Consider the following 26414-nt stretch of genomic DNA (forward strand, 5'->3'; position numbering starts at 1 on the left):
TGGGTTTGAATCCTAACTCAACCTACTATCAACTAATGAACAAGTTATACAATTGCTGTACCTCTGTTTCCTCATATGAAAACTGGAGATGATAATAATAGGACCTTCCTGATATGTTAATGAGGACCAAATCAGGTAATATTCATAAAGTATTTTAAATAGTATGTGGCATATAGTATGTGCTGCAAAATCTAAAAAGGAAGCATTTACAAGAAACAGATCTGATATTTATAGATTAGTTTATGCTATAATTTCTGGAAAGTTGACCACTGCACATTTTTAATTATAAAATAATTATTTTACAAACTGTATTTTTAAAGGAAGGAAAACAAACAGAAAAAAAGCAGGAAGAATGAAAAGATCACCAGGTTTGGGGGATTTTTTTTTTCCGTGTGCTTATCTCTGAAGGTGACCTTTTAGGGAAAACGTATGTTATTTGTTCTCTGAGCTGTGTATGATTAGTTTCTTCATCATACACAGACAAATTAGGAAGGCTGCTGTGGTGCCCAGAAATCATCCGTTAAACAAAGTCAAAATTAATGATAATATTGAGTTCCCTTTGTGTTTGATTTTCATCTATCTGCACTCAATTATAAACGAGCTATCAAAGAAAGCTACCCACTAGCTATTAATTCACAATGACTTCAGAAAGCAATTCCTACACTGCCATTGATATCTCACCAACAACCCCCTTCTCTCTGCAGGGCTTTAGCTGAAAATGAAAAGGGAAAACAAAGCTACATAATCCAAGCCTTTCTCCATCCTGAGCCTTGCCATGAACAATGCCAGTGCACAGAAATTAGGCTTAATACCAACAATCTGTGGTAAGATTTTATCTGTATATTTAAAGGAGGCAACTAAACTATTTCTTCTTCACCATAATTTATGGTAAAACAGACACAGATAGAGTAACAGTACATCCCAGATTTCTACTTCCTTGTGTCAAAAGTGAATATTCTTCAAAGTTAGAGAAAGTTTTCGATGAGGAAAATTTCTAAAACAGAGATGATGTGTCCTTCACCCAGAGAGAAATAACATCTAATTATCAATTTGGAATAAGAGTGATATCACCCTATAATTGGACTTTCCTCCCTTCACGGTACTCATCTAAATACCTAAATATTCTAACCTCTGGCACATCTCACAATAAATCCATTTTATAGTCTCCTAACTAACAGGTTCCAAACCAGGGAAAGAATTAGGCACTGTCCACTTGTATATAGGTGATTTAAAGTAATATTAAAACAAATTTCAAACTTGATTTAAAATAATTACAAGTACTTATTTGCAGGTTTGCATAGATTTAATTTATAGTCTTCTTACTTCCAAAAAAAAAAAAAGCTTACAATTTTTTAAAATGTAATGTAATTATTTAAAAATAAAATGAGACAGAAAAACCAGCAATTAAAATGAAAATGGTCAGACAGAGAAGGGCTGGAGGGCGGGGAAGCAAGATAATGGCATAGGACTCTAGAGTAGAGTGGTTATTTCAGATGTACAACTCACTTAATTTTAGGTTTTCTGACAGACAAGAGAAAAGGCAGACTATGAAATAAAAATAAGCATTTCAAATCTTCAAGAGAAAGGCAAACTTTTTTCTACTATTAAGTTATCTAAACAGTGACTTACAAGGATCGTTGTGTTAAAAGTAAAACGGAAAATGCTAAAGACTCATTAAATTGAGTTGCAATTTACAGACCAATATTTCTTCTTCTTTTTTTTTTTTTTTTTTACCTCTACATCAAGAGTATTTCCCTTACAAATGGCAATTCTATTGGTCTAAGACGTCTAAACTCAAAGAATATGATTTAAAATTATGGTCCCACTACTTCATAATTTTCTTTTGTTTTCTCTATAATATGTATACGCAAAAATATTTCCAACAGTGGCAAATGTACTTACCTGATGGTCCCTATCAATTTCATCCATGCAGTAAATAAACAATTATTGACTAGATTCTATTAATTAAAATCACTAGGTCCCAGGGACACAGACTACGGAGACAATACCATATCCTAAAAAAGTTCAGTGTAAAGTACATAGCGCCACAGTGAGTGAAGAAGGAAGAGATTCTAGAGGGATTTGTTGCAGAAGGGGTAGGTGGCAAGTAGAAAGTAGAGGTTGAAATTATGGAAAACTTCACCATAAATAAATAAAATGTAAGCTCTTTTTATTTATTTATACCAAAGCCTGGGAGTTTGCCAGACTACAAAAACTGGGGAAAGTGATTCCATGTAAAATGAATGTTGCCTTTGCATTTGCTGAGACATTACCAGATATTATTTGAGAAACTGCAAGAACTTGGTGTGAACAGTATGCTAAATTATTATGAAGTGAATCTTTGTGCCCCCCCCAAATTTTATATGTTGAACCCCCACACTGTGACAGTATTAGGAGGTAAGGCCTATAGGAAATAATTAGAATTAGATGAGGTCATGCGGTGGAGCCCTCTGAATCCCATTAGTAACCTTACAAGAGTGAGGAGAGAGATTGCTGCTTCTCTCTGTGCTCTCAGCCATGTGCGAATCCAACGGGAAGCTGGCAGTTTGTAATCCAGATGAGGGCCTTCACTAGAACTCTATCATGCTGTCCCCATATCTCAGACTTCCAGCCTTCAGAACTGTGAGAATAAATTTCTGCTGTTTATAAACCATGTAGTCAATTGTACTTTGTTACAGCAGCCTGAACTGAATGAGACAAGGATAAAGACAAAGCCAGAATGGACTTGAGAGGCCAGGGCATGCACAGCTTTGTATGGCAAGATAAGGAATAATGGAATTCAGCATAGACATCAATGTTGTTCAATTCTTTTAAATGGAGAAATTGTTATTTAGACATAATCATACACAGGAGCCCAATTATAAAACAGAAAAAGGATCTCCTTATTTCAAGAGAGTGCTGGGGAATTTGAAAACTGACCAGGTCAGCTCCTTAACACACTTTAAAAACCCTGACTATAATCAAATGAGGGGCAGGGAGACCTCATCACAAAGGGTTTAAAGCAGAAAAATAACATGAGCAGATTTCGAATCTTAAAATGATGACTATAGCTATAATATGAAAATGAACTTGGGAAAAATATGAGAACCAGTTATGAGAGTAAGCCCATTTTAGAAAAATAGAAAAAAGTAAATTAAACCCTTTATTGGGGCAGATGGTAGTTAAATGTTTAGAACTCAGGATAAAGAGGAAATATAGGTGACTACCAAGAGAAAAGGCTGATTACATGCAAAAGTGTAAGAATCAAATAATCAGGATTTTTGTCAACAACATTGGATATAAGAAAAAAACTGCAGCAATGTCTTCAACATAATGAGAGTAAACAACTTTGAATAAAGCTGTCTATAATTAGTAAAATTTAATCCTAGACAAAATGCGAAGTACATTTTGCTAAAATAATTTATATAGGATATGCCATAGGAAAATGAAGTGCTAACAAGTAAGCTGCAAAAAAGTGATTTATAACAAGTTTGAATTGGCAGGTGGTCTAGAGCAAAAGAATGTATTTTTCTCCATGGCATAAATAGATATGATCACTCAAAAACTGTAGAGTACTGAAACCCTATCATAAGCCATGCCACTGTGGAATGCACATAAGTGTTTATATGAAATACTGACATGAATATATTGTTCAGATGATTCATAATGGTAAATGAGAAGTATATTACTCTACTCATAGGTCTTGAATTAAAATACCATCATACAGTTATTTGTACTAATTTATTTTATTATATCAGAGTAGGGGAGGAGAGAAACCAATGAGTAGGAAGTGAGGATACAGAAAAAAACACACATATCTGACAATAGGTTCTTCTTCTAAAAGTCTTTACCAAATAAGAAAAAGAGCATATTTGGGGTTCATTAACAGTGGGTGATTTTTTTAAATTAAAAATAGATTCTTTAAGCACCCAATTCCAATGCATGTGGCAACAGGGGTAACCCTACACCAACAAGCAATTCTGGGGCACCATCTGGGTGTCCTAAATTCAACTCAATACTGACACTATCTACCTGTGCTTCTGAGAGGAGGGTAGGGATTGGCAGGTCCAACAACTCCCCAGTCTTTGGGTTTCATCAATTTGATAGAGCAGATCACAAAATTAGGAGAAATATTTTCCTTAGTAGATCACTAGACTATAAAAGGATATAACTCAGGAACAGCCAGGTTGAAAAAATGCATAGGGCAAGGTATATGGGAAGGGCAAGAAGCGCCCATAACCTCTCTGAGCATGCCACTCTACATTTCCTCATGTTTGCCTCCCAGCTCGTCAAACTGCCCTCTTGGTTTTTATGGAGGCTTCATTATATAAGCATTCATGAATAAATCACTGGCCTTTGGAAATTGGCTCAATCTCTTCACCCCCTGAAGTCAGGGGGTGGAAACAAAACTTCCAGCTCACTAATCACATGGCTGGTTCTCCCTTGCATCCAAACTTAGGTGATTTCCAAAGGCCACCTCATTGGCATGAAAAAAGATACTTTTATTGCTCTATAACTTAGGAAATTTGGATGGTTTTAGTAGCTCCTTGCCAGGAATGGGGCAGAAGACCAAATATGTATTTTTTATAAATCACACTATCACAAATGTGCTCTAGAAGAGAGAGTATGAGTATTTTTCTGAAAAAAAAAAAAGGTGAGATCATTAAGGGTCAAAGTCCTGCAAAGAAAAGAAAAGAGCCTTAGCTGGTGTGGCTCAGAGGACTGCGCAGAGGCCTACAAACCAAAGAGTCACTGGTTTGATTCCCAGTAGGGCACATGTCTGGATTGTGGGCCAGGTCCCCAATTGGGAGTGCGCAAGAGGCAACCACACATTATGTTTCTCTCCCTCTATTTCTTCTTTCCTTCCTCTCCCTCTAAAAATAAATAAATAAAAAGTTTTAAGTAAAAAGAAAGAAATCACAGGTTAAAGAAAGCATTGGTCATTATTAAAATTGAGTTGTTTGGTTTTCGGTTTTTTTTCAGGTAATGCAGAATTTAAGAAAAAGCAAAAATAAATTTTTGTCGAAATTTAGCAGTTGTGTTGGCCCACACTGTTTTCAGAGAAAATTTCCTGAAATAGATTCACTTTATTTAATCTCCTCATATTGTTAGTGTAGATAGCTATATGTTAATGAAGTAAGAGAGCAACAGGAATCAGAGGCTAAGAAGCCTTATCACATGAGAAGCTGAATCTGACACTAAGTCTGCTTCACTAGGAAGTTGCAGCTTTCATAGGCTCCCAAGGGGACTGCTGCATTTGAACCTAATCCACCAAGAGGGCAAGAAGGATCATTACCAGTGGTTAGCCAGGATTACCAAGAGAAAGATAAAACAGCAGGAGAAATTCCTCTGCTGGGCACCCGTACAACAGAAGCCAAGAGGGAGCAGGAGGAGGTGCTTCTATTATGAGGCATGTGCAGTAAGAGCCAAGATGGCTGCCACAATGGGGAGGAGTCTAGCCTGGGAAAAGAATCAGACTGGATAAGGAACAGATAACCCCAGAAGATCTAGGAAATAAGATTGATTGGGGGGGCGGGATCCAATGCCAGCCCACAAAAGATTATAAAATCAGTTTGTTAGTTTTGAAAAAGAGTCCAGTCCTTCCCAAGCCTGAGATAATATAACACAGGGGAACAACTTTTAACATAATTCCTGCTGAGTTCAATTTTCAGCTGTTTTAGACATAAATAGGCATGCTGATTGCAAAACTGCAGTTAGTTTTCTTCTATCACATCAAGTTTTCTCTGTACAGCTTATCTTTTTTTTTTTTTTCCTGTGTGGTCGACTCTTACTTGCGCCCCCAAATGGGGACCTGACGTGCAACCTAGTAATGTGCCCTGACTGGGAATCGAACCAGCGACACTTGGCTCGCAGGCCGACGCTCAAACCACTGAGCCTTGTACAGCTTATCTTAATGCGACCACTCTAGGCTGGATCAAGCCAGGATGGAGGGAAGCACTAGTGCTCTCCTATTGGCTGAGAGCAAACATCCCTTGAGCGGGGAGGGGTGGGGGATGACCTTGGAGACCAGTGACAGATTCATACTTGTCTAGGCCATTCAGTTACACATGAGACAGTGTGGTGACATGTTGTGGGTCACCCTTTACAGTGAACCATATTCTGAAGTATAGTCCCAGTTCTTGTCTGTATACAAGGAGTTAGTAGAATTTATTTTTTAATTTACATACATATTTATTTCTTTTCGTTCAGATCATGTCTGCCTCTGCTATCTCTCATCATAAGTGACTGAATAACCCTGATTTGTTTTGTTATATCTGTGGCAGTTTCACCATTCCCAGTCAAAGGACAAACATCAGCGCTTTTGTCAGGCAAGCCTATTCTGCACATTTTAAAGTAAATCTTCATGCTCAAGATAAGTCTTGGGCCCCTCACAAGCTGTGCAAGCAGTGTGTTGAGAGTTTACAGATGTGGAAAAAGGGAACACGTGATAAACTGCCATTTGGTATACCTATGGTTTGGCGAGGGCCCAGAGATCATTCAAGTAACTGTTATTGTTGTATAGTGAAAACATCAGGATATAACAAGAAAAATAAATGTAAAATAGAGTATCCTCGTCTACCATCAGCTATATGCCCAGGGCCTCATTCAGCTGAAATCCCAGTGCCAGTTTTCATTGAACTACCCTCTTTCAAAAAACAAGAGTATGGTGAAGAACTAAGTGACAGCAATGATGAAGATTTTGAAATTGAAGATGACTCAGTTCAGAAGGGATTTGATCAGCATGAGTTGAATGATTTGGCACGAGATTTCGGACTATCCAGAAAGGCTTCAGAACTCCTAGCATCAAGACTGCACGAGAAAAACTTGCTTGAAAAAGGAGTGAAGGCATCCTACTTTTAATCAAGAGACAGTGCATTTCTGCAGTACTTTCAAAGAGACAGTAGCCTTGTGTATTGCCATAACATACATGGTTTAATGGAGAAATTGGGAATTCCAATCTTTAACACAACTGAATGGCGACTGTTCATCAATAGCTCAAAGCGGAGCTTGAAGTGTGTCCTCCTCCACAATGGCAATTTATTTGGTGCAGCCCCAATTTGCCATTCAGTTTGTTTTCATGAAGAATATGAAGACGTAAACAGTCACTGAATCCCCTGGATGCTATGGCTCAGTGGATTGAGTGTCAGCCTATGAGCCAAGTGTTGCTGGTTCGATTCCCAGTCAGGGCACCTAACTAGGTTGCACATCAGGTCCCCCATTTGGGGCACGAATAAGAGGCAACCACACAGTGATGTTTCTCTCCCTCTCTCCTTTCCTCTCTCTCTAAAAATAAAAACAAAACAAAACAAATAAATTATTTAAAAAAAAAAGTCACTGATCTGTTGCAATATCACAAGCACAATTGGATCATCTGTGTTTACTTTCAAATGGTCTGCTTCCTTTTTGGTCAGCAACGCAGATACACCAAGTATCCCTGGTCTCTGTGTATGTGGGACAGCAGAGCTCATGAGAAGCATTGGGTGGAGTGAAATTGGCCTCCAAGATCTGACCTCAAACCTGGTGACCCAAACATTCTACATGAGCCACTTGTTGACAGAAAGAACATTATATTCCCACCTCTACACATAAAACTAGGTCTCATGAAGCAATTTGTTAAAGCTTTGCCAACTAAAGAAGACTGTTTCAAGTATCTCATTTTGGCATTTCCTAGCCTGTCGTTTGAAAATATAAACTACCTTAATATCTACGTTTGGTAGCAGAACTTTACTACTTATACACAATTTGACTTACAGTAACAATTTATAGTCTTTATATAAATAAAATAACTCTAAATAAACAGTATATTCATGTAATTTTTTCTTTGTTTTCCTTTGTATGTACATTTTATATGGTTTTGGGGGACAAAGGGTGGGTATCCTGTACCTTAAAAAGTTGACGTGAGAGAGAAAAACTGGGGTCATTTTTGGATTCAGATGCCAAAAGTTAGTCAAAAACAAGTGTCAGATCTAACTCAATGAAAATTGTGCTCCCAGCGTAATTAGCCTAACAAAGGGGTTTGTACACTCTCTCTCTCGCTCCTGCTCTCTCACCCTGTAACACGTGCTCGCCCCTCTTGTCCATGCATTCTCTCCCTAGCAGCCATGTGGCCCTATCAGTTGGCTGGGGTCTCGCAGCCGCGTGCTCCAGAGCACACCCGGGAGCACAGACTAAGCCAGCCAGATGAGGACAGGGACTGAACTGAACTGAATCAAGCACATGAAATTTACAGACACTGTCCTTTTTTCTGGGCTTTCACAGTGGGATGGAGCTGAATCCAGGAAAGTCCATTGTGTTTGCTCCAGCTTCTTCAATAACCCTTACCACTACACATCACATCTTTCCATACATGAGTCTCTCTGAATTCTTTCCTTGTGCTCCATAAAAGAATCCCATTTCCACCAGCAGAAACACATTTGATATCTTCATAAATCAATCAGTATAAGCCAAACTGACCATTGAAGACCAATGTTTTGCCAGCTCAAAACAGTGCCTTTTAGTACACTGATTTTAAGCTGGTTTTTAAGAAACAAAAGACTCAAAGAACCTTTGAACCTCTGTTTTTCCTGCCTAAAAGACTCAGACGGAAAGGCCTGCTCCAGGAAGGAAATCTTAGACAGGAAGGCTCCAGACAGGGACCTGGAGCTATATCCCCCAGTGTCCCACTGTTTTGGGTTGCCTAGGAAGAATTTGCTTGCCCTGTGTGTTTCTCTCTTCCTCAACTACCTATAAATTGCCTATTTCCTTCAAAATATCAGACCCCTTCCTCTTTTCTCTGTAAATGACAATATAAACCCACATGCTCAATACGTCCTGGGTCTCATATCTTATGACACCCCTGGCATGAATATCAATAATAAACTTCACACATTTCCCCCCTGTTAACCTGTCTCTGTTACTTAGACTATTAGCTCACACAGAAATTACAAGGTGAAGAAAAAGGACATTTTTAGCCCCTATACCACTATCATAAAGAATTGATACCAGTACAATCTTGCTTTGCTTTATATTATTTTATTTCTTCATTGACCCCTTACAACCTATTCATTGACCTACATCCATTAACTCCACCAAGCTCAACATGCTTCTCCTGCCATAATCATTCCCTAACTATTAAAACTGTGACCTTTAGTCTTCCCCATCTCTACATGTCTCCAATAATCTATCTCTAATCCTTGTCTCTGTCATCTTCTCTCTTGGTTTCCTTTTTAGCCTCACAAATATTTAGCCAAAAATAAAGATAATTCAATCACAAATAAAGAAGAAATAACTACATATTCTACTTGCTTATTCCTGCTTTTCTGTCGTAAACTTCTCAAAATACATAAACTTAGTCCTCTACTCCCTTGACTAGCCACAGAATGCTAAAGCAACTCCTTAGTTTATGGGGAGTTTTCTCCAAATGGACAATAAATTCAAAGTGTAGGCATTTTATCTTCTTTTTTCACATAAATCCTAGGAGGACAGTGCAATGCTTCAAGTGAAAAAAACATAAAATTAAATATGGTTCAACTGTCAGATATTAAGAAAAGGAGCAAAATTTGATAAAGAAATAAATGCAGAGGAAGTTCAAATATAAGGCAACTAACTCACCAGCACTTTCTATTTCATCCATTCTGTAGGCAAACAGAGTTAGTTACTCTACAGACTGGCAAATAGACTGCTTTTGGAATTTACACATGTATGTTGTATTTCCTATCAACATTCTAGACAGCTTCAGAAAAAAAAAGAGAAATGAATCAACAAATCTTTATTCTCATCTACAGAGGAAGACCATTTCTTAGCATTAGGTTCATTAACATTCATATTGTATTTTGCAAACACAAAGAATTATAATCTCTGTGGTGAGGAAAAGTGCACCTAATTCTAACTATGCATTCTGCCACAAATTAGATGTTTCAGGGTCTTATAGGCTGATTAAATTGAACCAGGTAACAAATGAAGTGAATAAAGGATTTTCTGTGGGTCATAATAAGTAAAATCATTATCACATATAATAATATGTAAAGACATGACAAGCAAGAAATAATCAGTTTGACCAAAATCTTTTAATCATGGAATATGATGAGAATGTAATGACCCACAAGAGGCCCTAGAATTATAAAACATTCTTCTACACAATAAATGTATTTTTTCTTCTTCTACTTAAAGAAGGATGTTTAGGGGGAGAAGAAGAGGAAGGGTCTAGTCAAGGAACTAGTACGAATGACCCATGGACATGGACAACGGGGTGGGGATTGACTATGGCAGAGGGGATGAGGTGTGCGGGGTGAGGGACAGCAATAGGGGGAAAATGGGACAACTATAATAGAAAAACAATTTTTTAAAAAAGAAGGGTGTTTAGAAGAATAAATTTAAAATAACAAACCTCTATTGAAATAAATAAAAGCAAAGGAATATAAAAGTTATTAATAGAGAAGCACAGAAAAGGAGACAAGAGACCAGAAATTTCAATAAATTTTTGCAAGAAAGAAACTAGAGGGATAAGAAATACATAGACAAGAAAAATTACAATCTGATATAGCAAAGGAAGAGCCTAAAGACAGCCAGTCAGGTTGCTTCCCAGAATGCCTAGGAGGCTCAGAATCGGGGGCTCCTAGTGCAATGGAAGATGGTAAGACACAGTGCAGTGTTTCACTAGGCGACTGTAGGCTCTAGAACAGAGCCTTCTCTCTACCCTGCACAGAAAATTGTGTTCATTTTCTGAAAATCACTGAAGAAGGCTCCAAACCCAGAGACAATGAGCAAGGCAGATAGCAGAGATGAATCATAGTGTTGAAAATAGGATTAACTGTTCTGAAATGTGGGATCCTCATCCACTTTACCTGCCCTTATCCATGATGCCATTAGCTAAATATAAAGCCCTTCACTCTATACCCTTTCTGCTCATGCCTTGTAGGAAACTAAAAGATCCATCTCTGGAAAAAATAAATGATCCCAGAGAAAAACCTTCACTTACTCCCATCAATCTAAAGGCTGGCTCACTTTCTGACTACCTAACACTGGAGCTCACCAGGAACAAAGCTCTGACCATTGTCCATGTGCAAAGAATTTTCAATCACCTTTTCTACAAAATTCTATAATATGACTGTGCAACCCTGAATTACAGGCATTTGAAGAAAACGTGCAACATGGAAGACAGAAACTAAAGGAAACCCAGGAAGAGCATATCTGAACAAAACAGAGTAGGGGGTATGGAAGTAAGGAAAAAAACTTGAAAAAAATAAAATTTCTATAATTAATATTTTCAAAGAGATAAAAGTTATCTTGGGCATTTCATTAGAAATTTAAAAATATTATTATTAAAATAAAAGCAATTGAAAGATAAAGTAACTTCTCAAAGTGGAAAAGAAAGGAAAATTGATGGGCAACTTGAGAAAAAAAGATAAGAAAATCTAGGAGATCCAATATCCAAATATTAGATATTCCTGAAATAGTGAAAAAAAAAAAAAAAGAATGCAGAAAGAAGAAAACAGGAGCAAAAACAAACCAAAAAAAAAGGAAGAAAGAAAAAAAGACAATATTCCAGAAGTGAAGATAGTGTTTATTAGCCTTCTTAAGCAATATTTAAATACCAATTTTTCAACATGCCATATCCCAGCCCAAAACTCTCTCAATGGTATAATTCTGCCTAGCAATCTCATTTCATTTCTTAAGAAATACGTTAATTTATTTAACCAATCTGATCTTTACCCTCTAAAACCCAAACTCTTTCCACAAATTATCTCCTTTCTATTCTCATGGAAGATAACTTCAATACTTTGTTTTGTAGCACCTTGAAAAATGGGCATGATGGTGTCCATTCAAAAACAAACAAACAAACAAGCAAATAGAGCATATCAAGAATCAACAAATAGATGCATAAAGAAATAGAACAACAAATCAATGTCTCCCTCCCTCTTTCTAAAGTCAATAAATAAAATTAAAATAAATCTCTTAAAAAATTAAAAGAAGGTAGCCTTCTAAAAGCCATGAGAAGAGCTCTCACCAGAACCTGAGTATGCTGTCTGATTTCAGATTTCTAGTCCACAGAACTGTGAAAAAATAAATTTCTCTTGTTTAAGCCACCCAGTGTATGATATTTTTTTATGGCGGATCAAGCTGACTAATACGTGACCCTTTGAGAATCTTAAATGTCTGGTATCAAGAAAACTCTGTTCTAGTTCATTTTGTTATTAATTGGCAAGGCAAAGTTAAAGTACACAAACATCCTAAGGACTAAAAAGAAGACAATTCTAATTGCCATTGCTAGTCATCTGAGTATTGTTGAAAAAACTTTCTATGCCCAAGAAAGAGCTGGTAAGTTCTGACCTGAATTATGTCCCCCATCTATCAAACCCATATATTAAATCTATAACTCTTAATGTCATGGTATTTGGAGATGGGGCCTTTGGGAGATAATTAGGTTTAAATGAGGTCATGAGGATAGGGCTCTGATCATGAGATTACAGTAGTGCCAAGTGAGGACACACATGAAAGCAGCTTTCACCCTGGCCAGGGTGTCACATCAGCAAACCAATACTTAGGTAACTTTCCTCCCCTATAAATGTTCCTCTTGTTGAGACAGAATATATCCAGTCAGCCAAGCTAACTCTGGGCCTTCTGAACCCCAACGAAGCTGACTATGTGGCCCTAGCCACTCAGATATTTTCTATTTTTCTCTTCCTTGTTCTTTATTCTATCTCTCATAGAAGCTTCCTGCCTTCTGCCCCTTTCTGCAGCTCTCCAAATGAAAACTGTCCAGTTCATCAAGTGTTAAATAAAGTTTGTTTGTATAACCTAAACTGTCTTCTTTAATTATTTTTAACATAACAGGATTTATTGGAAAGAGAAAATGGGAGTCAGCAAAAAAGAAAAGGCGTTCTTCAGTTTGCCTCTAACCCACCTTTCAGGTGCACTGAGCTCCTGAGCTATATTTTACCAGTTAGGACAGACCCAGCTCTCTGCCCCAGAGAGCTGATCTATAGGGACCATATTCCCCAGAACTCTGGCTTCTCATTGAGATTGAACAATCTGGAGAGAGAGTGGGGAGAATGCCAGAGATCAGAATACCGGTTTCTTTTATTTCTCTGGCTCCTTCCCAGCAAGGTTACCATGAATTAACTGTGTCTCTCACCAAAGCTCAGAGCTCCTCTCAAGATGGTGGACTCTCCCTCTGGGTTCTAGCTATTGATCCCTTGTTCCTGTTGCCTAGGCAAGGTAACAACTTGGGAGCTATAAGCTTCTTTGCCCAACCCTCCTTTGAACTTTCATGGACCACTGAATATTCAACTTTGAAAATAGCCTTTTGAAAAAACAAAGCAAAACAAATAAACAAACCTATTCAACCTGTCCTTTCTTCAGTGTGCCATTTGCTTCCTGTTGGGACTTGAATCAATACACACACTTTTATTCATGCAGTACCCTTAGGTTAAAATCTCCTTCCCTTCAAACTCCCTGGTCAACTTCTATGCATGTTCCCAAGCATGCTTAAATGTCACTGCCCCTCTGTTATTTTCTGTTGCCATCACAGAATTAATAAACTGTTAAGTCGTGTGTTACTCCCATAGCACTTTATTTTTAAAAAGAAGCACACCCTTTACCTATACATTAGTACAAGCAACACACATCAAGGACAGCATCTGATGTAAAGCACACACTCAATAATTGCATCAAATTACTATGAAGCAAGTTCATAAATTTTTTTAAATATGTTATTTTAGGTGTGTATTTTTATACAGTGAATGAGAAATGACTTTACATAATTTATTCTGGTTAAGAATCTAGAAGAAAAAGTGTTAAATACATGAGTAATATATGCCTCGCTGTCCTTCAGAAATGTTGTGCTTTATTCTTTACTCTTTCCTTATATCTTTAAAGCCTTGAGTGTTTAATTTACCTTATAATATGATTTTATTTTGAATATATTTTGTTTGGTAAACTAACTTAAAAACATAAAAAAGAGACATTTAGATGACCAAAGAAGCAGTTAGGCATCATCTTTCAAGGTGTTCAATTGAGAAGATCAGGTGTTTTGCAGAGGAAACTAAGCTATTATCTCAATGATGTTAACAGTTTTGCGTTTTTTTGTTTTGGTTTTTCTTGCTAATGGTTACCAGATCATTCATAAGAGAAACATCCTCAAGTGAATTATAAAGGTCAATCCCTTGTGAACTGAAATAAATTGTCAAGTTCAATTTAAAACAAGATTTTTAATTACAAGATAGTCTACCTAGGGACAACTTCAAATTGAAAAGCCAAAAACCTCAAGGTAATAGTTTTTTATAAAGAATTTAACCTCTACCCCAAAGAAAATATGAGCATCACTTCCCCAAAATAAAAAATATTGCCACAGTAACAATATAATAGCATCTAAATGCTTCACCAACATTTGAAACATCTAAACACTACACATAATATTTGGGGCCTAAATTTCCAGTTAATTATTTTCACTGAAATTTTTAGAGACTAATAATGAAGACAGATTGAACAACAGTTCACTTCATACTTGTTTAACATTTATTGCCATTAAACACAGATTTTTTAAAGCCAAGAGAAAATTTAAAAGTCACATTTATTATCAGATTATTTCATTTCATATAGTAAAATAAAGATTTGAAAAAAAGCATAGTACATGGAGTAGTATAGAAAGTACATTAATCTGTATGGGGTTGCTATAACAAAATACCACAAACTGGGTACTTATGAGCACAGAAATTGATTTCTCAGAGTTCTGGGGGGCAGAAGGCTGATCCTGGGGTGCCAGCACGGTTGGGTTTGGGCCCCTTTCTGAGTCACAGACTTCTTACTGTATCTTCACATGATAGAAGGGGTCATGGATCTCTCTGAAGCCTCTGTACTGAAAACCCATTCATGGGGGCTTCATCCTTAGGGCCCCTGCTACCAGTACCATCACATCAGGCTTTAGGATTTCAACAAAAAATCGGGGCAGAGGGTCATAAACATTCAGACCATAGCAGAAAATATAAAAGATTTACAGTTAAGACAGGACGGGCAAATGTCAACCGTTATTTCCAGTATACACGTATATCAATAATCATTTATTCCTAGTAATTATTATTCCCCATGTATAAAAAAATACCAAAAATTAATTCGATCACTATTTAATGCAAAAATTAATATCAGTGTCAGAGATCATAAAATTCTGTCACTTAAAGAAAGCAGAAAAGCATTCTCAGCACTTTAAAATATCAGTTTAGCTCTTCAAAAATGTAAACAAAAGTGACCATAAGCCTAAAATGACAATGTAATCAGTAGTCCTAAAACAGTTACCTTTCCTCACACTTTCCATAACACCAGGCTTTATAAGCCATAGCAAAAGCATGCTATTTGGCTTATTCCTGAAAGATAGGGCCTAAAAATGCTTTAACACTTAATGAATATTTCTTGTATGCCTACTCTGTGCCAGGCACTGCTCTAAGAACTGAGAATATACAGTATAAGCAAACAAAACAGCAAAGGCCCCTGCTCTCGTGGGGCTTATCCTGACTTGGCAAGGGGATTATTTATATTAAATTTAAATCTCTCTTATTGTAAACTGTAGCTACTTTTTCTCCTTTTCACTACAGATTAAAAAGAACCTCAGCTGCTATCCCATGTTAAAATGTCTCTTTATTCTAGACAATATGCTCTTCTGGTAACTATATTATGTGTAACAATATTTTAGCAAACTTCAGATATACTTATAGTTTTGTTATTTGGGGGAATAAAGCCCCTGCAAAACAAACATGCAATCCATTTTGATTTTAAACATACTTTAATTAATTCTGAGTTATTGTTGTTAAATAAAAATACTCATAAAAATAATAATTCAGTCATGATAAATGCTATGAATGCTATTAAATGTCTAAGAAATGGAAAGAGAAACACGGGACATGGAAATATTATATAATTATATGAGCAAAATCAAGTAAATGTTAAAGGATTTAGACAGCTTGTTATATAATCAAACAGCTGAAATCTGTAATCCAGACTTTGGGACCCATCATTCCTGGAGCCTCCTTTGAGGAGACAAGAGAGCCGTGTAGGGCTCTGCAAACTGTGAGTAAAAACCCCAAGGTCAGCTAAGGCAGAAGGAGTGCAGAGGATGCTCAGCCTGCCTCAGAACAGGAGAAACAAGATCCCTGTGTCAAAGAGCAGAAAGGGGAAAAACCAGAAAAAACGTGCCCCAAAACGCATGTGCCTCCACCACCATACCGCCTCCCACGTTCGTGTGGCAAAATCAATTTTATCAAAAATGTCCTTATAGGTAAAAGTTCCCTCTATTGCCCATTTGAAGAGTTTTTATTTTTCTATTAAACTTTCTGTTTTCTAAGCTGTTTTTACAATTACTCATTAACTGTTTATATAGTTTCCAAAGTTGATAATACAACTCAGTTTGGTATCTTTCTAACCAAATAGTTCTAATCTAACACATTCCAATTTGTGGATACCCTCTCTTAAATTTCTTCCATTTAAACAGTTTTCCCCACAATTATCAAGCATTGGTTTAATTCTTATATTTTAAATCAAACTTTGCATACTGGATTAAAAATAAATACATTCAAGTAAAAACTGGAGGGAGAAAACTACCTTTAATTTGGATCCATGAGGTACTAGTAGAGATTTATTCTGCTTTGGTGGTATATGCAACTCCCATTTTCCATAATCCAGTTTCTTGTATGGGTATGAAAATGGATTCCAATCATCTGAAAAATTAAAGAATGACAGTTAATAACTGCATGATCAAACTAATATTTAATGAACTTCAAGCAAAGCATAATATGCTCCCTACTTGTACTGAATCAAACTGCCCCAAAATTATTGTCTACTAGGCATTTAGAGAAAGTAGGTCATTCTTATTTTATTTTTAAGAAATGTATTTGAAAGTTTGGCTTTTGCATCTTAGTATTAAGGGTTATAACACTTCCTATTGTACTTTCAATGTTGATACTTCTTTTAATAAATAGAATGTAAACACCATTATTAAAAGGAGAAAACGTGAAAATACGGAAACACATTCTAGGTAACTAGATATGATATATGTCATGGTAGGAAACATATGATGAACAATAATTAAAATTCTATTACATTTACCCAAATTCACAAGCAAGTGGCAGAACTGAATTAAAATCTAAAAGAATTGGCTCAAGCATGAAAGGTAGGAGATTATAAACTATAGAGGAGAAAAGGGAAGGAAGACTGAAGATCCTGGAAGAAAGCCAAAATGAACAACAGACTTATGCACACATGGAAACTTATATAATAGTGGTGCCACAAAAATCAGTGAGTAAAGGACATACCATTTAAGAGGTGCTAGTTACCCTTAGAGATAAACAAATGACTCTACCTAACAACATGGCAAAGAATCAATGTAACATAAATTAATGTTTAAATGTCAGAGGCAAAAGTGTAAAATATAATACTTAGAAAAAAATATTGGGAAATGTATTTGTAATCCTGGGTTTAAAGAGTGATTTTTTAAATAAGGTTTATTTTTAGAGGGCAGGGAGAAAGAGAGGGAGATGAAACACTGATGTGTGAGAGAATCATCGATAGTTGCCTCTTGCATGCCCCCAAATGGGGACCTGGCCTGCAAGCCAGGCATGTGCCCTGGCTGGGAATCAAACCCATGACCCTATATTCACAGGCTGGAACTCAATCCACAAAGCCACACAGCCAGGGCAAAATAAGATTTTTGAAAACCTCCAAAACATTAAGGAAAAGGCTGCTACATTTGACAACTATAATTATAAACTCTCCTTCATAAAAAAAGGATGAATATATAGGCAAAATGACAAGATAAGCTACCATCTGTGAAAATATATGTGTAATGAATATACAAAGAAGAGAGAGAGAGAGCAAAATACACAAAAAATATCTATAAGTCAATGAGAAAATAAAAAAATTAAAAAATGAGCAAAGCTATTCAGAGGAACTTACATGAATGCCCAAGAAACAATAAACATAAATAAAGATGCTCAAACTCAGTAGTAATTAAGGGAACACAAATTACAAGAATGAGATACCATTTCCCATCCATTATATTAGCATACTTAAAAGTTGGAAAATATCAAAAAGTCAGCAAGGATATAAAATAACATTACAGCTGAGGTTTAAACTGGTAAAGCAACCTGGCATCATGTGGCAAAGTTGAAGATACATTAATTCCATGGCCCAACAAATCCTACTCCTAGGTAATAGCCAAGAGAGATTCTCACAAACGCATACAAGAAAGCATTCACAAATGTACACTAAATAAATTTTATATTAAGAAAAAAAATGTAGGCTATCAAAATTTAAATCAGCCACAAAATGGGTAAAAATACTGTGGAATAAATGAACAACAGGAAGCTATATAACAGTATAAACTGAGTGGATTAGAACCAATTTATCAATATGTACGAATAACCAAAACATTAAAGTTAGTTTTAAAGAATTATGGAAGAATACCATGTATATATATGAAATTCAAGAAATATGCAAAATAGCATATATATAACACTACAGATACAAATGTATGTATAAAAATATCAAAAGAGAAATGAAAATGTTAAACATCAACTTCTTTAGGGATCTCTACAGAATAGAGGAAACAGAACAGAGTATGTTTCAATAATATGAGTAGTATTTTTTTTCTTAAGGTAGCTGGTGTAGACAGAGATGCCTATTATATTTTGCCTTTTTGTTTTTCATTTTATTGTTGTTCTATTACAGTTGCCCCATGTTTCCCTCATTGTTCTCCCCTGTCCCTCCCACCTCCCCCCTCTCCCACAGTCAATCCTCAACCTGTTGCCCATGTCCACAGATGTTTATTTCTTATTTACTTTTGGGGGGAGGTAGTTATAAATTTTTAATTTTATATTTTTACCATTACCATTTAGTTCACTTATACTCTCTTCCACCCATCCATGTCACCATACTGAGTAATGTTTCCTTTTTGCTCAATCCCTCCAATCCCTCACTTCCCTCCACCCCAGCTCTCATCCTGCTCTTCATCTGAGTCTGTCCCTATTATCCTTGTTAGTTCAGTTTGTTCATTAGATTCCAAATATGAGTGAAATCATATGGTATTTGTCTTCTTCTGAGTGGCTTATTTCATTCAGCATAATGTTCTCCAGGTCCATCCACACTGTCACAAAGAGTTAAATGTTCTTTTTACAACCAAGTAGTACTCCACTGTGTAAACGATACAGAGTTGTTTTATCCACTCATCTACTGATGGGCACTTGGGGGGCTTCCAAATCTTGACTATTGTAAATAATGCTGCAATGAACATAGGGGTGCATATATTCTTTCAAATTAGTGTCTCAGATTTTTTCAGATAAAGTCCCAGAAGTGGAATCACTGGGTCATAAGGCAGTTCCATTTTTAATTTTGTGAGGTAATTCCATACTGCTTTCCACAGAGGCTGCACCAGTTGGCATTTCCACCAACAGTTCACTAGGGTTCCCTCTCTCCACATCCTCACCAGCTCTTGGTGTTTGTTGATTTATTGATGATAGATATTCTGACTGGTGTGCGATGGTATCTTATTGTGATTTTAATTTGCATTTTTCTGCTGACTAGTGACACTGAGCATCTTTTCATATGTCTATTGGCCATCTCTATGTCCTCCTTGGAGAAGTGTCTATTCAGGTCCTTTGCCCATTTTTTAATTGGGCTGTTTATTTTCCTGCCATTGAGTTCTGTAAGTACTTTATATGTTTTGGATATTAAGGCATTATCAGATGTATTGGCGAATATGTTCTCCCATTCTATGGGTTGTCTTTTTATTTTGTTGATGATTTCCTTTGCTGTGCAAAAACATTTTTGTTTCCCTTGCCTGGGGAGATATATTCAATAAAATATTGCTACAAGCAACGTCCGAGATTTTGTTGCCTATGTTTTCTTCAACGATTTTCATGGCTTTGGATCTAACATTTAAGTCTTTGATCCATTTTGAATTTATTCTTGTGTGGTGTAAGAAGGTGGTCTAGTTTCATTTTACTGCACCCATCTGTCCAATTTTCCCACAGCCATTTATTGACTAAACTATCTTTAGTCTATTGTATGTGCTTGCTTCCTCTGTGAAATATTAATTGGGCTCTCTATTCTGCTACATTCATCTACGTGTCTGATTTTATGCCAGTACCACGCTGTTTGATTACTATGGCCTTATCATATAGTTTGATATTAGGTAGCGTGATCCCTCCCAACTTTGTTCTCTTTCTCAGGATTACTGTTGTTATGAGGGGCCTTTTGTGGTTCCATATACATTTTGGAAATATTTGTTCCAGTTCTGTGAAATATGTCATTGGTATCTTGATAGGAATTAAATTGAATCTATAGATTGTTTTGGGTAGTATGGACATTTTAATGATGTTAATTATTCCTATCCATGAACACAGTATGTGCTTCCCCTTATTTGTATCTTCTTCAATTTCTTTTTCAGTGTCTTATAATTTTCTGAGTACAGGTCTTTTACATTCTTGGTTAGGTTTATTCTTAGGTATTGTATTCTTTTGGAAGCAATTGTGAATGGGATTGTTTTCTTAATATCCCTTTATATTAGTTCGTTATTGGCATATAAAAATGTAACTGATTTCTGGACATTAATTTTGTATCCTGTTACTTTGCTGAATTCATTTATCAGTTCTCGTAGTTTCTTGGTGGAATTTTTTGGGTTGTCAATGTACAGTATCATGTCATCAATAAACAAAAACAGTTTCACTTCTTCCTTTCCAATTTGGACATCTTTTATTACTTCTTCTCATCTGATTGCTGTGGATAGGACTTCCAGCACTATGTTGAATAAGAGAGGTGAAAGTGGATATCCCTGTCTTGTTCCCAGTCTTAAGGGGAATGCTTACAGTTTTTGCCCACTGAGTATGATGCTGGTAGTGGGGCTGTCATACATTTAGGTATGCTCCCACTAAACCCACTTTGTTGAGAGTTTTTTAAATCATAAATGGGTGCTGGATATTATCAAATGCTTTTTCTTCATCTGTTGATATGATCATGTGGTTTTTATCCTTCATTTTGTTTTTGTGGTGAATCAACTTTATTGATTTGGGAATGCTATACCAATTTTACATACCTGGAATAAATACCACTTGATCATGGTGCAAGTCTTTTTGATGTATTGCTGAATTTGCTTTGCTAAGATTTTGTTGGGGATTTTAGCATCTATGTTCATCAGGGATATTGGCCTATAATTTTCTTTCTTTGTAGTGTCCTTATCTGGTTTTGTAATTAAAAGTAAAGCTAGCCTCATAAAATGAGTTTGGGAGCCTTCCCTCTTCTTGAATTTTATGAAATAGTTTGAGAAGGAGAGGTGTTTGTTCTCTTTCTTTTTGGAACACTTGGTAAAATTTACCTTTTCTCTATTTGTTTATGCCTAACGTACCACATCATTTTAAAATAAATTAAGCAGCTCTATGATGTTATACATTGTAGTGTTATGATGTTTAATTCTTAACTGAAGCGATAATAAAAACATCAGAAAGCTCGTTTAGTGCCATAATTTCCTCCTTTAGACACCAACTGTTTCACATCATGGGTTCTAATAATCTTTACTCTCCACTAGTCTGATGGCTGTGGGTGGAGATGGGGGTAAGGAACAACATTTAAATAAAGGTCCTTATAAATATTTCTATAATCCCAACTGGTGTGGCTCAGTTGGTTGGCTGTCATCCCACAAAGTGAAAGGCAGTCAGTTCAATTGCTGGTCAGAGAACATGCCTGGGTTGTGGGTTCAGTCCCAGGTCAGAGTGCACACAGGAGGCAATGGATGTTTCTCTTTTACATGATGTTTCTCTCCCTCTCTTTCTCCTTCCCTTCCCCTATCTCTAAAACTAACTAAATAAAACCTTTAAATATTTCTCTACATCACATCATGAACACAAACTGAAAATGTCTAAAGGCTGTCTATCTTCAGGAGCAGCTCAATAGGCTATGTGTTATTGTACTCTCCTGCACCTTAAAACCTCATATTCCATTACGAAGGTAAAGAATTTAGGGCATAATTAGAGAGATCAAAATCTTGAACTATGAATATCTGATTCCTGACACACTTTATAAATTTAGTGAATTTCTTTTTCAGCTAATCACTTAAGACAATAAGACAAATAGCAGATCATTTCCTGGTTAGTTAGATATGAAAATAAAGGGTACAGTTCATTTGTTCATTCATTTACTCATTAAATATGTACTGAGTGCTTAATGTAGGCCCTGCTCAATGCCAAACCCGAAATTAGTGTTCAGAAAGTAAAAAAAAAAAAAGTTAAATTAAGTAACATTACACCAAATTAACAGCAAAATTTATAATACAAGATATACTAACCTTTCCGTAGTAAGATTTTACTTTGAAAGTGAAACTTCAATTAAATGGGAAACTTACATATGTAGATTTATTTAAAACCTGTTTTCAGCCCCAGCTGTTGTGACTCAGAGGACTGAGTGCCAGCCTAGGAACCAACGGGTCACCAGTTCGATTTCCAGTCAAGGCACATGCCTGGGTTGCAGGCCCAGTCCCAAGTCGGGGGCATGCTAGAGGCAACCACACATTGATGTTTCTCATCCTCTCTTTCTCCTTCCCTTCCCCTCTAAAAATAAATAAATCTTTAAAATAAATAAAATTCGCTTTTAGCAATGCAAAAATAAATGTGTTCTGAATTTGAATATCAGTTGAACTAGTTTTTCAGCTTGCAGTCACTTGAGTTTTAAAATCTATTTAAACTAGTATTAGTATTTGTATAAAGAAAAATACTTTTACTGAATCTGTTTGACTTTTATACTATCTTAAGAGATCTAAACATCCTAAAGCATATGTTGATTATTTATAATTCCATGTTGTGAAAAAAATATTTTCTATCATCTTTAAGAGTTCATATTATTAGCATCTCTCCTCTTCATGAAAACTCAGCTGTTGCCTTCCATTATAAGTACATTTTTCTTGTCAAAATCCAACCTTAAAAGCAAAATTTAGAATATTTTCATGTACAAGAGTATGCCCCAAAAGAAAATCCATTTACCAACCATCAGGAGTAATATAGAATATGCTAAAGATTTCATACAGAATAAAGAGAGGAAGGTTTTCAAGGCATACATGCATGAAACAAATTCAGATTTTTATATTAGACAATTCTCTCCCCATGTAAATCCCTCTTCAGCCATAGCAATACCAAGGCCTTTCATCTCCTTGACTCTTTTTACAACCGTTTACAACACTAAATTTTCCTCATTCTCCTTCCTGAAATGTTTTATTTTTTTAATTTTTAAGTATATTGTATTGATTATGGTGTTACAGTTGTCCCAATGTTTCCCCCTTTGCACCGTCCACCCAGTACCCCCCTTCCCTCCAGCAATACTCCTTCCCTTAGTTCATGTCTATGGGTCATGCATGTTTAGTTCTTTGGCTTCTCCCTTTCCTATACTATTCTTAACATCCCCGTGTCTATTTTGTTCCTACCAATTATGCTTCCTAATCCCTACACCATTTCCCCACTCTCCCCCTTCCCCTTCCCAGCTGATTACCCTCCAAATGATCCCTATACCTATGATTCTGTTCCTGTTCTGGTTATTAGCTTAGTTCATTTTTGTTTTTTTAGATCCAGTTGTTGAAAGCTGTGAGTCGAGTGATTTTTTGTTTTCATATTTGTAGAAATAATATTTATTTGTTAGCTGTTGACAATTTTATTTGGTTATTACATTCACTGAAGATAGTTTTTCATTAATATGTAGACTAAAAGCCTTTTTTCTTTTTTCTTTTTTTTTCCCCAGCTTTTCTTTATTGATTATATTGTTACAATAGTTCCAATTTTCTCCCCTTTACTCCCCTCCACCCAGTATGATTTTAATGTTTAAACTTTAGATGTTCTTTGTCTTAAATAAGTCCCTTTAACATTTCATGTAATAATGGCTTTGTGAAGATAAATTCCTTTAGATTTACCTTTTCTGGGAAGCACTTTATCTGCCCTCCAATTCTAAATGATAGCTTTGCTGGATAGAATAATCTAGATTGTAGGTCCTTGCTTTTCGTCACTTTGAATACTTCTTGCCTGTAAAGTTTCTTTTGAGAAATCAGCTGATAGTCTTATGGGAACTACTTTATAAGTACCTCTCTGCTTTTCTCTCGCTGCTTTTAAGTTTCTCTCTTTATCTTTAATCTTTGGCATTTTAATTATGTGTCTTCATGTGGTCCTCGTTAGGTCCAAATTGTTTGGGACTCTCTGTGCTTCCTTGGCTTGTATATCTATTTCCTTTGCCAAGTTAGGGAAGTTTTCCTTCATGTAAGTTTTCGATTTCTTGCTCTTACTTTTCTACTTCTGGCACCTCTATGATTAGATATTGGTACATTTAAAGTTGTCCCAGAAGTCCCTAAGCAGCTCCTCAAATTTTTGTTTTTGTTTTGCTGTTTTTTTTGTTTGTTTGTTTTTTCCAAATTGTTGCTTTGAATCCCATCTTCCTTCCCTTCACTGTTGGTTCCCTGTATATTTTTCTTTATTTCACTCTGTGTAACCTTCATTTTTCTTTTTCCTTTCTTTCTTTTCCTTTTCTTTTTCTTTTTTTTTTTTTTTTTTGCCATTCTCTATGAGTTCTCTCAGCGTCCTGATCATCAGGGTTTTGAACTCTTCATCTGATAGGTTGGCTATCTCCATTTTGTTTAGTTCTCTTTCTGGGGTTTTGTTCTTTTCTTCCATTTGGGCGATACTTCTTCACCTCCTCAACTTGGCAGCCTCCTTGCGTTTGTTTCTGTATATTAGGTACAGCTGCTTTTACTCCCTGTCCTAGTAAAGTGGCCTAAGTAGAAAACACACCTGTAAATTGTGTGGGGCAGACCCTTAGATAATTGCCAGGGTGGGGCCACCTGCTTCACTGCTTTGTGGCTCTGTTTGTGGTAGAGGGGGCTCAGAGAGGGAACAATGCCACTACCTGGCATCTGACAATTTGGCTGGCACTTGCCCTGTTTCCAATCACTTCACCCACTTCCCCTATGCAATTGGCATCCTTTCAGTTTCTGCCCTGGGGTTTGTGTATGTTCTAAGACCTTGCAGGCCCTTTAAGTATTAAAATCCAACAGTTTCTTTCACCACCCCTTGGGGGCCCTTTAAGCAGCACAAATCCGGCAGTTTCTTCTTCCACCCTGTGCGGTCCATTTAAGCGGTGAAAATTCAGCAGTTTCTTCTGCTGTCCCAACCTCTGCTTTTTATAGCCAGAGATAATGGGGGTTTACCCTCCTGGTGCTGGAATCCTGGACTGTGAGGTCTGGCCTAGGGCTGGGGTCACTCCCTCCCAGGATATCTGTCCTGATTTTTATTCACCACATGTGAATGCTGGACCCTCTGTTCTGCTGCCACCGCCACTTGTCTGAGCCACACGTCCTCCCCACTCCAGCTCTACCCCTCCTACCCATTCGGATGAAGGTGGCTTCTTTAAATTCTTGGTGTTGGACTTCCATACAGCCCAGTTTTCTGACTGTTCTGTTTGTTATTTGTTTTTGAGATATGGTTGTAATTCTTTCTACGGTTGTGTGAAGAGGTGAAGCATGCCTACCTATGCTTCCATCTTGACTGGAATTTGAATATCAAGAGTTAGACTCTTCATCCAAAAAGTCTTTTATTCCACCAAATGTCTAAGGTTTTCAATACAACCTCCTTCCTTATTTATTGTTACTCCTTTCCATTTGAAATGTGTACCTCAACCCCCTTCTATCACACTGCAGCATATGGCTTTTTCCAATAAAACCAGTTTCTCCCTAAAATGTTTTTTCCAAAATTGCTAATGAGTTTTCCTCCATAGGAGAAAAGGCCCAGAAATAAAATTACCAGAAAAAAAAAAAAATCATTGAATTTGGTCCTATTTTTACTGAGCAAAGGGGCGCTCGTTCACATGCTGCCTTGTTGAAAGACCCAACAATTAGCGTTGACAAAAACAGGTCTTTATTTACAATATTCCAATCTTGGGGGGGCTAGGAGCACTTTAACTCAGAGCCCTGTTTTCCCCTGAGACTCGGCACTTCCCTTACTCCTCAAAAGGCTAGAAACCAAGAACATGCCTAGAAGTTCCCCATCCCTTATCTGCCAGCTCTCTCCTTCAGGAGCTGGGGTATGATGTCATCAGTCTCTGTATAATAGTTCAGAAAAGCATGTACCACGCTACACCGGATTATGGTGAAGTCCAGGAAAGGCACAAGTCCCAAGAGAGTGTCCTCTCGGCATGTCTCAAGTTCCAAGAGTCCAGATAGAGTCTGAGTCTGCAAGATGGAGTCTTAGATGGCTTCAAAGTCAGCTAGAGCCGGCATGATCAAAACAGCAGCATGCCTGCTTTCTTTCTAGCCCAGGCCCCATGGCTGGATCATTCCTACAAACTGAATAGCTACTTGCTGCTTCTTCCTTCTTACCGTGGACCAACTTCACTAAAAAATTACACAGCTGCTACATTATGGCTCTCTCTCTCACACACACCAGACCTCATGG

The 26414-nt window shown here is 36.7% G+C and overlaps 1 protein-coding gene across 1 annotated transcript in view; it reads right to left on the bottom strand.

The window, feature by feature from the left end:
• Positions 1–26414, bottom strand: part of GBE1 (1,4-alpha-glucan branching enzyme 1) — a 267728-nt gene that overhangs the window by 162034 nt on the left and 79280 nt on the right. Inside the window, exon 3 of the mRNA XM_090275929.1 lies at positions 16549–16664. Coding sequence (XP_090132055.1) covers positions 16549–16664 — 116 coding nt within the window. The remainder of the gene's footprint in view (positions 1–16548; positions 16665–26414) is intronic.

The sequence above is a fragment of the Furipterus horrens genome, unplaced genomic scaffold (assembly GCF_987537825.1).
Source record: "Furipterus horrens unplaced genomic scaffold, mFurHor1.1.pri manual_scaffold_1, whole genome shotgun sequence".
Classification (NCBI taxonomy): domain Eukaryota; kingdom Metazoa; phylum Chordata; class Mammalia; order Chiroptera; family Furipteridae; genus Furipterus; species Furipterus horrens.